Source organism: Anguilla anguilla, chromosome 4 (assembly GCF_013347855.1).
Source record: "Anguilla anguilla isolate fAngAng1 chromosome 4, fAngAng1.pri, whole genome shotgun sequence".
Taxonomy (NCBI): Eukaryota; Metazoa; Chordata; class Actinopteri; order Anguilliformes; family Anguillidae; genus Anguilla; species Anguilla anguilla.
The window spans coordinates 37,574,304-37,587,537 of NC_049204.1; the positions used below are offsets into that span (position 1 = coordinate 37,574,304).

The 13,234-nt window shown below is 40.0% G+C and overlaps 1 protein-coding gene across 1 annotated transcript; it reads left to right on the top strand.

The window, feature by feature from the left end:
• Positions 1–417: 417 nt before the first annotated feature.
• LOC118224911 (highly reducing polyketide synthase PKS6-like) lies at positions 418–11,454 on the top strand. The gene is given in 7 exon segments (XM_035412765.1): positions 418–694; positions 805–958; positions 1,282–1,442; positions 1,667–1,870; positions 2,600–2,781; positions 5,690–9,694; positions 9,696–11,454. Coding segments are annotated over 7 exon segments (6,258 nt in total). The 5' UTR covers positions 418–636; the 3' UTR covers positions 11,190–11,454.
• The last annotated feature ends 1,780 nt before the right edge of the window (positions 11,455–13,234 follow it).

A 13,234-nucleotide genomic window follows, 5' to 3' on the forward strand; every position in this document is an offset into this window, starting at 1 on the left:
AGCCTTGCACAGCTGCCATGTACACACACAGTAAACCCTGTATAAATCCATTAGATGGCATGAATGAATGTCCTTTAACAGAGAGAGAACCTAGAGCCCATTGTATCTTGGAAGTGCTGCATCACTTGAGAGTTCACCTCAACTCTACATTCAGACCTACAATTAGAGGCTTTTGTTACAGATCATCAAATTAAAGTATCTTTGTGGTTATAAACAAGACCTCATTGTGAGCAGGTTATCCTTATATAAGTAAAGTCTGTGTCCTACAGACAGGAAATGATATAGAAGCCTCAATGTTGTCTCAGTGTTTCCTGCTCTTGTTGCCAAGGAACTTTGCTCAAGGGATAAGATTTCAGGTGAAAAATACAATATAAAGGGGTCCAAAGAACCTATGAAAGGCTAATACCAACAGCATGAAGTAAGGAGATGACTACTGAGCTGTGGGAACTTCTGAGTGATATATTCAGAAAATGTCTGTAATAGATGAGATGAGAAGTGTCATTTATCATGGCAATATTCTATGGGTCAATGAAAAGCAGGGTTTTCTCAATTAAGGGGCAAATCATTCCTAAAAGACAAATCATTTAGATGTTAAATGTGTCTTGTAATACAAGCTTATTGTGAAGAAACTGTAAAATGGAAGGCTTAGGTGAAGATATTGCTGTAGTTGGGATCGGATGCAATTTTCCTGGAGGTAAAGTAGTAACAGTTGTTGTGATTAGTAAATTTATTTCTGGATTCAACTAGTACTTTTAAATGATCTTGGGATGTTTTATTACATTTTTTTTTTAATTTTGTTTGAAGGTGAAGGACTTGAAAATTTCTGGAAGGTTTTGCTGGAGGGAAAGAACTGTGCTGTGCAGATTCCAGATGAGCGGTTTGACAGTATCTTCTGGTATGATCCAGACAATAGAAAGGCTGGAAAAACTCAGACAGTCAAGGCTTCACTCATTGATGGGTAATGTAATTTTTTATGTGATTTTTTATGTGATCATAATTGCTGTGATCTTACCAGTAATTGCTTGCTTGGTTATTGATTATGGTCCAAATAGTCAATCTTTCTCATTGAGAGAAACTGTGCAAACATTCTGTATAAAACCTTCATTAAAATGTATGAAATAATATGTACATCAGAGGTTTAAATGCCACTGCAGTATATTAATCATAAGAGGAGCTCTTCAACTGGGAAGGAAATGAGAAAATGTTTTTTTAAATTTTTTAAAATAAATTATTATTGAAGCTTGCCTAGTATTGACTACACAACTATGGCTCTTTTACCAGGTTCAATGAGTTTGACCACAAGTTCTTTGGAATCACTGAGACAGAGGCAGACCTCATGGATCCCCAGCAGAAGCTCCTGCTGGAGTGCACCTACAGAGCACTGGAGAATGCTGGGATACCCATGGAGAAGGCCAGTGGAACCAGAACTGGGGTTTTCATTGGTACAAACTATTCGTTTTTTTAGTGAGATAAAAGTCTTCTTTCAGGGGCATTCATTGATTGAATGATGATTTTGGCTATCATTGTCTGAATGTGGAAGTTCAAGAATGCCAGCCCTATGGCCAACTTTAAAATACATTTCGTGTTTTTAATGGCTCAGTGCATCTCACTATTCACAGAATCCTTTTGAACTGTATAAATTTATTTCAAACACTATTTCTTTTAGGACTCATGAACAGGGACTACGAGACACTTCTGAACAGCAGCCCAACCACCATAACCCACTACAATGGCACAGGAACAGCCATGAGCATAGCTGCCAACAGGATCTCCTACACCTTCAACTTCACTGGACCCTCGCTGTCTATTGACAGCGCCTGCTCCTCCTCTCTAGTGGCTCTCCACTACGCTGCCCAAGCCGTTAGACAAGGTAAGGCTGCCTGTTATTTACACACAGCTATAGCAGTTTTTATTCCTTTTTACTGAAGCTTTTATTAGTTATTTTACAGTATTATTTTTAATTGATCTCTCTGGAACTTCAGGTATATGTATTGATATAAGCAGTAGAGCAATGTCCATTTAACCTGATCATCTATGCATGCATTGGTGCAATGTGCGAGAACTGTAACTGTCCAGACTTATGCTCCTTTATGCCATAGCTGTTTGTTTTATCAACCCTGTTTGCACAACACATTTCCCTGTGGGATAACAAAGGTCAAAATGACTTGACCTTTATTTACCCTGGAAGACCAAATAAGCACTAATTTCTTCTGCTAGTACGACATGGTGCATCAAAATGTGTGGGAAAATGAAGAGGTTCAGTAGCCAGTCAGACGTAGGAGAGTAATTAGGTGGCCAAACGTAGAGGGCCAGTTTTTTGTGTGAATTTGATCAGGACATATGGACACAAGGGACCTTTCATGACTACAGTGAGTCAGGATCTTGGTTTCATTCTCATTAAATTAGCCGTCTATTTATTGAATTAAAATAAGATAAAATCCAATTTTTCAAAGTAGTTTCTGGAGCAAGCAAAAACAACTCTGAACTATATCCTCTCTGGCCATGTTTGAGATGTTGTGACTGTCCCAGAAGGAAAATCTGTATTCTGTCTGTTTGTGATGTCATGTTGATGGTTGAGCTACCCTTCTTGTTTTTCCAGGAGACTGTGAGATGGCTGTCTGTGGTGGGGTCAGCTGCATCCTTGAGCCACGGATCTTTGTCACTCTCAGCAAAGCCAAGATGCTCTCACCCGACGGCTCCAGCAAACCTTTCTCCAGCAGAGCAGATGGCTATGGGAGAGGCGAAGGCTGTGGGGTCATCCTGCTCAAGCCACTGAAAAAAGTGAGGCAGTAATACTGTGTTTATAAGAACATAAGAACACATAATACTGCCCTTCTACATTCACCACTTACCTACAAACTAGAGCGCATCCAGCACTACATCAAGCCTTGAACGCCTCCAGGAACTCTGCCTCAATTACATGACTAGACAAGCTGTTCCACATATTCTCACCACTTTTTGTTTTTGGGGGAGACTAAGTTTCTGTAGGGCAGCTGACTTTCAGCTCATATATGAGTCTCCCAGTGCAGCCACTTTCTGTACTGTGAGTACATTTCTATCTGTCAGGGTTCGTACGGTCATGAAAAACCTGGAAAAGTCATTGAAATTTAAAATGCAATTTCCAGGCCCTGGAAAAGTTATGGAAAATAATATTTTTTGAAAAGTTTTGGAAAAGTAATGGAAATATAGCTAAAGTTGCATCAAATATAATTACTAATTAATCAAATCATAAACATAGTATGTATAGTAATAAAACGTAAATTGGCACGTAACCTTCGCGGTATTTTGGTGGTGAGAGAAGTTAATTCGGTCTGGCTCAGTCTGTTTACAGGCACGCCCAACAGTCACCCTTCTGCTAATGTAGCAGTTAGTAAACGTAGGCCCTACTGTGCCGACAATATGCCAGGGAAGTGCAGCTTCAATAATATATCAGGGCTCGAAATTAACTTTTTTACTTCGTAGCACTGGTGCTCCCAACTTCTAAAAGTTAGGAGCACCCACCAGACGTTCGACTGGAAAAAGAAAAAAAAAGAAAAAAAGGTCGCACCAGAACAATTATTTGCACTCGCACGAATGCTCCCAATTATATTTCGAGGTCGCACAGATTAAATTTCGGGAGCATATGCGACCAAAATGGTCGCAATTTCGAGCCCTGTTTGAGACATTGACAAAAATGTTAAACCATTCGAATTAAAATATGAGAGGATGCATCTAAGTGTGTCTGTCTGGTGTTTATTTGTTTTAGAGAGGCACCATATGTTTCAGATGCAGACCTAAGTTTACTTAGTGTTACAATAAATAATTTTAAATCGTCCCGCTGAGATAAAGTCATTTGTTTTGGTCATGGAAATTCAGTTAAAGGTTGTGGAGAAGTCATGGAAAAGTCATTGAAAATCAAAATTGGTGAAAAAGTGTATGAACCCTGATCTGTTACCCTCGCTGATTCCACTTAGGAATAAAGTGAAATATACAGAGAGAGGGTAGTCTGGCCACTATCCTTTTAAAAGGAGAACTACTTCCTTGTCTGGTGGCTACTATCCAATCACGATGTGGGAATAAAAATTACAATAAAATTTACGCAGAGTTTTTTCCTTATCCAGATTACTGATGCTGGTTTAAATGGTGACTCGTTGTTAAACTGCTGTATCACATAGTCCTCTATTGTAATATACAGTATTCTAAAGACAAATGGAAGTATTCAAGAATTTCCTATACAGATATAGTTCATTTGTATTGGTATTGACCCTACTACCACTACCTCCCTTTCATGTAGCCAGCTACAGTACTGTGCAAAAGTCTTAGGCACCTGTAAAAAAAATGCTGTACAGCTAAGATGCTTTCAAAAATAATGAAATTAAAGGTTATAAATATCGAAATAATATAAAGAGCAGTACATAGTTAAAAACTAAATAAGATCAATGTTTGGTGTGACCACCCTTCGCCTTTAAAACTACATCAATTCCCTTATGCACACTGTCGTGCAGTTTTATAAGAAAAGCGGCTGGTAGGTTGTTCCAAGCATTTTGGAGAACTTGCCACAGTTCTTCTGCAGATTTTGGCTGTTTCGCTTGCTTCTGGCTCTCCAGGTAATCCCAGAGACCCTTGATCAAGTTTTTATCCGAAAAGTAGTCTATTATTTAAAATATTACTTTATTTTACAAAATACAAAAATGTATCTTTTCATGTTTGGAAATCTCAAATTTGCTCTTTTCTACTGACACACTAATGCAGAAAACAAAAAAATAAACATCTATGACCAAATATACTATATATTATATTTGAAAATCTGGGGTGCCTAAGACTTTTGCACAGTACTGTACCCCATAATGTTAACTCATTGGCGGTTACATAACAGACCAACTTTACCTAATACTATATGCATATAACAACATAGTTTCACAGATAGCCAACTTGCCAATGCAACACTGTTCACTGCTAACAGCAATATATCAGTTTGGCTTCCATTGTCACTTAGGGACAGTTAGCTTTTAAGAAATTGTTCATAATGCTGCACAATAATGTGCAAATGATAACATGATAATATCACTTATGTTATGTTTCATATTATATGATCTGCATATTTTTTTCTCAGGCCATGTGCACTGTAAAATCATATCAGCTGAAAGCTAAAATACACACACATTTAAACCTGGACACTTCAAGAGCCCATGCTATCTTTATATGCAGGATCATAAACTTTTCTTGTGATCTGTTTTTTTTTCTCTCTCTCTCTTGTAAAAATCAACAAAATAACTTTCCTGCCACTTTTCTGATCTGTTATTCACTTAGATTCAGTTTTAAAATTGTCATTTTAATTTTGAAAAAGCTTGTATCAAATTTTTAACGGGCCACTATCAAGTTCCTTTGCTTTGAAAATTTGGCTCGCCTACCTGGTAGTGTGTTAAAAAGAGCATAATCATAAGCTCCCCATATGCATGTGAGTTCAAGTGCTCAAGCAAGTAGACCAGCAAATTATCCCAATGACTTATAGAAGTGGAACAATACATCACCAAATATGCATATATAACTACTTTCTACAGATTAAGCTCAAAATGAATAGTTGTAAAAAAACGATTGTGGAGTTATTAAATTAAATTATTCTCAATTTTCTGTCAGCTTTGTATTTGTGAGGTATTTGTCCTTTCTGTGTGACATCATAACAGTCTTTCCTATGTTGTCTTATTTACAGGCTCAACAGGACTTTGATCACGTGTGGGGCAACATAAGCAAAACTGCTGTCAATCAAGATGGTGGCACTGTCAGTCCAATCACCAGGCCGTCCATGGCCCAGCAGGAGGAGCTGCTCCACAGAATTTACTCTGCAGGGTTTGATCCATCACATGTCCAGTACATAGAGGCTCATGGGACTGGAACCCCAGTAGGAGATCCAACAGAAGCAGGCAGCATCTCCAGAGCCATTGCCAAAACCAGACCTCCAGGAGAAGCACTCTGCATTGGCTCAGTGAAAGGTAACATCGGGCACACTGAATCAGCAGCTGGAGTGGCAGGACTCATCAAGGTGCTTCTGATGATGCACCATGAAACCATTGTTCCCTCTCTGTTCTACTCTGAGGACAGTGCCAGCATCGATGCCAAAGCCTTGAACCTGAAAATTCCCACTAGAGTAGAGAAGTGGGAAAAGACTGGCGCAGCAGGAAGGGCTGCAGGTATCAATAACTTTGGGTTTGGAGGGACCAATGCACATGCCATAGTCAGAGAGTACAGGCAGGTGGACTATTCTATACCCACCAATCAGGATTCAACAAAACTCTTTGTGTTGTCTGCAGCTTCTGAAAAGTCATTTGAAATGATAATTGCAGACACAAGTCAAGAGCTGGCCACAAACAATGCAGTAGATCTAAAATCTCTGGCATATACATCGGCATGTCGGAGAAGCCACATGAAGCACAGGTATAGAAGAGTGTTTCTGACATCCTCTCGCAGTAACCTACAGGAGCAACTCAGATCAGCGCTGAACGAAAGCATTTTACCATTCAAATCAGGTTTAAAGTTAGTTTTTGTGTTTTGTGGAAATGGAGTGACCTACAGAGGCATGTGCAAGGGACTGTTGAAAGAGAATCCCATATTCAGAGACAAAATGAAAGAGGTTGAGAACCTGTTCCATAATTACAAAAGCACTAACATTTTGCAGAAGCTGGAAAATGACTATGACAATGATGATTATTCAAAACCAGATGTTGTCCAACCCATTCTCTTTGCTATCCAGGTTGGCATTTTCAGCCTTCTAAAGCACTGGGGTATCAGACCTGATGCTGTTCTTGGGCACTCTGTAGGAGAGGTTGCTGCTGCCCATTGCTCTGGTCTTCTGTCTCTTGAGGATGCAGTAAAGGTGATCTATTTCCGCAGTATGTTGCAGAGCAAAGTCACAGGAGGGAAGATGCTTGTTGTCAGTAAGATAGCCGTATCAGAAATCCTGAGGCTCCTGCCTGCTTACTCAGGGAAAGTCTGCTTAGCTGCCTTCAACAGCCCTCAGTCCTGCACACTATCAGGTGAAGCAGATGCAGTCGAAAGTCTTCACCATAAGCTGAAGACCTCTTTCAACAACAACAATATGTTCCTCCACATTTTAGATGTCCCTGCTGCTTACCACAGTCATATGATGGATCCCATCCTGGACCAAATACAGGGCAGTGTAGGATCTTTGCAAGAGAATGAAATGGAGGCAGAGTTGTTTTCAACTGTGACTGGAGAGGTGTGTTCTCACAGGGATTTTAGCTCAGGGAAATATTGGGCCAGGAATGTTCGTGAGCCTGTTGCATTTGAACAAGCTTTGAGATCAGTAGCCAAAGACAAGAAGAACGTAGTCTTTGTAGAGATAGGTCCAAGAAGGGCCCTGCAGAGGAACATCATGGAGACATTAGGGAATGACATCACTGTGTTCTCCTCTGTGCAACCAGATAAAGACCATGATACACTGCTAACCTCTGTGTCAAAACTCTTTGAGCTGGGGGTGAATGTAAATTGGGAACATCTCTATAAAGGACATGAGGCACCACCAACATCCTTCCCAAGGTATCAATTTGATTGTGTAAAGAAGGAGGTGTACTTTGAAACAGTGAGGCAGGGCAATGAAACAATGTCTCGTAACCTTCACCCTATTATAAGACCCACAAATCACAGCAGCACAGAGTTCACCTGTAATCTTTCCTCAGGTGTAACAAAGTACATTAGTGAACACAAAAACAATGGTATTGCCCTTGTCCCCGGTGCTCTGTATGTTGAACTGGCTCTAGCTTCCTTCATAGCCAGTATGAAGTCAAATGTGTCTCTTAGCTCACTGCAGCTCAGTATCAGTTTCCAAAGTCCATTTGTACTCAGTGAGACCTCCCCCAAAATGAAAGTACAGGTTGAACCATCAGAGAAAACAGCAGAATTTAAAATACATTCTCAGTCAGCTACCTATGCCTCAGGTGCCATTGAATGGAAAAATGGATCGATGGCTCCTGAGGAAAAGAACATCGCTCTGGATTTTGTGTTCAAAAGATGCCAATCAGTCATAAGGGCAGAGCAGGTCTACACAGCCCTCTCTCAGGCAGGATTTCAGTATGGTTCAGTCTTCCGACAGCTGGGAGATGTGTACTATGGGGAGGAGTTCAAGGAGGCTATTTCAACCTTCAGGGTTCCAAATGAAATGATGAGGCAGCTGCAGGACTACTATGTCCACCCTGTAGTGCTGGATCACTTTCTGCAGATGATGGCTGTTGCAGCCGGGAATAGATTTTCATCAAGGCCTGGATTCCCATCCGCCATGGGCTGTGTCACTGTGTCTGGTCCCCTGCAGAATGAAATGGTCATATATCTGAGAACAGCTAGAGAGACATCTGATGGGTTTGAGGTATGTGGCTGTTTTACAGACAAAGAGGGTCATGTTTTAGTTGAACTGAGACATGTGAGCATCACATTATTGGGAGGGGGTTCTTCTGTTGCTAAAGAGTTCTTCTTTCACAATGAGCAGCATTCCACCACTGAGGATGTCAGCCTCTGTCACAAACCAAAAGCCTTAGTTTTTGCTGATCAGTTGGGGGTGGCTGATTTTTTACGGCAGTATTTACACTCAGGTTCTACTTTTGTCCAGTTCAAGGAACTTGAACTTACTGAATTCAGTGTTCCAGATGATGACAGGAATTTTGAAGAGGTTTTGTTCATCTGTGGTCTTGAAAATCTCAGTCACATGAAAACAGAAGTGGTCCTTGATCACCTGGTCGACTGCTGTGAGCTTTTCCGTGAAATTGTTCTTGCTCTGAAAGCTGCCAAATACACTGACACTATCAGAATTATAACCTACAGATCAGCAGAGGGGACGGTAGACCGTATCAGTCCAGGTTTCGTCATTTCTGGCATGACTCGAGCCTGTGCAGCTGAAATTTCAGGTTTCTCGTTCCAGATAATTGATCTTGCCTCTATGACAAGTGAAGACCTCAGTTTGTTAGCTCACACTTTATGCTCCTACCCAGCTACTAAATACCCAGAGCTGACCATAAGCAAAGGTGAGATTTATTCAAGTGCAATTGCTCGCACTCCCATTAAAACCATTGAGAGCCCTGAGAGGGGAGTTTACTTTTCAGGGTGTGAGCATCTCATCCTGCAGACTGCTGACCCTTACAGAATGACAAAGCTGTCTGCAATTCCTTGTAGTGAACCTGGAGACCAAATACAGGACCAAACTGTTGAGGTTCAACTGAGTAAAATCTGTGTTCATTCATCAGATTACTTCCCGGTCAGTGTCTCTGATCTGGTCTTTGGTCCGACCATGTACTGGAACAAACACGTATCACAGAACCACAAACTCCTGGCTCTGGACTTCAGTGGAACTGTTACAGCTGTCGGGAAGGATGTGGGGAAACTGAAATTGGGAGACAACATTGTTTCATGTTACCCCATTACTGCATCCTCAAAGGTTGTGATTCCAGAAGCTGCATGCTATAGAACAAAGAAGCTTCCATTTCTCAAGGAAGCACCATGCATTTCCTTCTTTGTCTTTGCATGGGAAATCTTGCATCGTCTCCTTCCAAAAGTAAGAGAAAAGAAAAAGTTGGGCATTATTTCTCTTGAACCCGATTCAAATCTGATGCAGGTGCTGATGTTTACCGCAAATCAGTCAGGGTGGAATGTCATTGTAGGGACCCAACTTAGCGGACTGCTGCAAAATGTGAACAAGTGCGATGCATTTGTTTTTTTTGCCTCCATTTGATGCATCTTTGGTTGATAAAGCTTGCAGTGTTTCTACTGCCAGAAACATTGTTTTAGTGTATGATAACCAGATGCCGCCTATTCTTTTGCGAAACATGTTTAGAACAAATTGTGAAAATGTTTGTGTTCAGATCGTTCAGGTGGCTCATCTGTTCCAGAAAGCATACCTAAAGAAGCAAAAAAGATTGATTTACAGCTGGCTGAAATCAATACGATTGACTGCAGCTCCGGTACTGAAAAACATTGTCTTTCAAAGAATGACTTCCGGAAGCATTGATTGCCTGCCTGTTCAGGTACCAAAATCCTACTTTTGCTCAGACACCACATCCATAGTTGTGCTTGATGGAAAAACCAAGGATGAAGTATCTCACCTTCCAATACAAGAGAAGCCAAAACAACTTTTCCTGCATAATTCTGTGTACATAGTGACAGGGGGTCTTTCTGGGCTGGGGTTTGAAACAGTGAAGTTCATTGCTCAAAGAGGAGGTGGATGCATTGCCATTCTAAGCAGAAGGTCTTCATCTCATTTGCAAAATGAGATATTCACCCTGCAGAATTGGTACGGAGTGTCCGTCATCAGCATACAGTGTGATGTCTCCCTTTCAGAACAGGTTGTGAAGGCAGTTGTTGCGATTGAACAGAAGTTTCCTTCCTGTCCAATTAGAGGGATATTTCACAGTGCAGTTGTCCTGCATGATGGTCTACTTGAAACTCTCAACAAGTCACACTATGAAAAAGTGTTCAGGCCAAAGATTAATGGTGCTTTAAATCTCCATCATGCAACAAAACACTGCAAACTGGACTACTTTGTGTGCTACTCTTCCATTTCCTCTTTCATTGGCAATGCCACTCAGACAAACTATGCCGCTGCCAATTCCTTCCTCGACATGTTTTGCCATTATCGGAGGAGGCTTGGACTGGCTGCACAGTCTATTAACTGGGGGGCTTTGAACCTGGGCCTCCTATTGAACAAGGATTCTTTGCAGAGATTTTTGGAGACAAAGGGAATGATAGTGATGAATGTGGCAGAATTTCATGATGGTCTGGAGCAATGTTTGTTGCAAAACAATGCTCAACAGGTTGTGTGCAAGTTCAGCTTCAAAAACCTTAGAAATCATGTGCTGTCTCAAAACACCTCCCTCAAAACACGTCTATCAGCTTTGGTAGATGAAGAACTGAGAAACATATGCACAGAACCCAGAGCCCAACTGTCACCTACACCCTCTTCGGCAGGGGACTGTGTCAGGACCACGATCAGTGAGACTTGCAATGTAGACCTTGAAGAGCTGTGTGATGATACAGCACTGGCTGCTCTGGGTGTCGACTCAATGATGGCCATGACTTTGCAGAATCTCATCTTTCAAGAGACAGGAGTCAATGTTCCCCTTGTTAAATTTCTTGACCCAAACAGCACTCTGTTTACTTTAGTATCAATTGTGGAGGAAAGAGAACAGTGCCGATTTCAAAAGGATGTATAAAATTACCAATGAGTTTGACTGAAAACAAGAAAGATGAGTTCACACAATTTTAGACATTTCGTCTTCAAACTACAGCTGTTATTGGGATTGTTTCTTTTTTAAGAAAAATAATCTTTGTTTAAAAACAGAACGGACATATTCAAGAATCTGAAAAGATATTGTAGAATAATAAATAAAACTTTAAAATAAAGGAAGGAATACTGACTCATCAAAACAATTGTAAATGAAAACAAAGTAATAAAAAAACCCATGGTAATATAAATAAAAATACAAATAATTATAATGACTGTTTTATTCCTGTAGCTCTCTTTCTCTCTCTCTCTCCCTATATATATATATATATATATATATATATATATATATATATATATATATATATATATATATATATGTATACACACACACACACACTCACACATACTCACTGGCCACTTTATTTGTTACACCTGCTTGTTTTAACGCAAAGAGCGTGCTCCTCCAAACAACAAATTGTGTGGCCACATCTCAGTGTATAAAGCATGCGGACATCGTGAAGATGTTTAGTTTTTTGTTTGACCAAACATTAGAATGGCTGAGATCTGTGACCAAAGGGACTTTAAACATGGTATGATTATTGGTACCAGAAATGGTTGCTTCAGCATCTCAGAAACAGCAGCCCTCCCAGACTTTTTACGCACTACAGTCTCTAGCATTTGCAGAGAATGGTGCAATAAACAAAAAAATCCAAAGAGCGGCTTTTCTATGGCTTAGAACACCTTGTTAATGAGAGAGGTCAGGGGACAATGGGCAGACTTGTTCAAGCAAACAGAAATGCAATAAATATTCAAATAACAGCTTATTTTACAATAGTGGTGTGCATAAAGGCATATTGGAATGCACTACATGTCGTACCTTGAAGCAGATGGGCTACAGCAGCAGAAGACCACGCCGAGTTCCACTTCTCTCAGCTGAGAACTGGAAGATGAGGCTATAGTGGGGAGGAACTGAGTGATGTTATGAAGTCAGCATGGGCCAAAATCCCTAAGAAATATTTACAGCACCTTGTTGAAACTATGCTACAAATAATCACAGCAGTTTTTATACTGGCCATAAGGAGTAAACGTTGTGCTTTGTGACATGGCGCACTATCCTGCTGGAAGTATCCTTTTGAAAAAGGGTAGAATGTGGCCACATTTTGGTTCCACCACGTAGAAATTACAGCACCTTTTATAAATAGTCCCCCTATTTCAGGGCATCATAACTTATGGGACAAATGGCATAAGAGGGATTTCTGAATAGTCAAGTGTGTCCAATTGCTTCCTTCATGCAGGTATAAGACAGCTTTAAGTATCTAGCCTTGATTCTAGGCTTTTGATTGCCTTTGGACTCTGTTATTGGTGTTTGCAACATGAGAAGTCATGAAAATGAAAGTCAAGGAATCCATTATGAGGCTGAGAAACATTTACAGCAGGCTTGAGTACAAAAACAATATGTGTACTATATGTAATTAAGGTTAATTGAACAATTACTTCAATATTCTACGTGAAGTTAATACAACCTCTGCTGGGAACTGAAACAAGACATATTTCTTTAAATTTTAATGCACAATTAGTTTTTATTTTCTTTTAACATATTGAATTTAACACATAGAACAAACTAACTAAAAAAATGTGCATGTGTAGAAGTTTTATGAAAATTAACAAAACATGTACATTTGACCAGGAGTGCACAAGCTTTTGCAAACCACTGTATACAGTTAAAAGCCATGTTACCTAGTTGTGGTACTGTTGAGCTTGCAGGCAGCTAGCGACTTCAAAAAACTGAACCAAGAAAAAAACAACAACACACAACTGAAACAATTAAGCAGGCAAGAGTGCTTAAAATTTAACTTCACACTATCTGGGGTATTACTCATTAAAAGAAAAATTACATGAATTAAATTAATCTTTTAGCATTTATGCTTAATAATAAGACACGTCTTATGGAAGAATAATCTTCTGAGTAAACAAGTAAAAAAACTCCAATAAGAATGTTCTAAACAAATACCTCAATGTCATCCAGAAAAG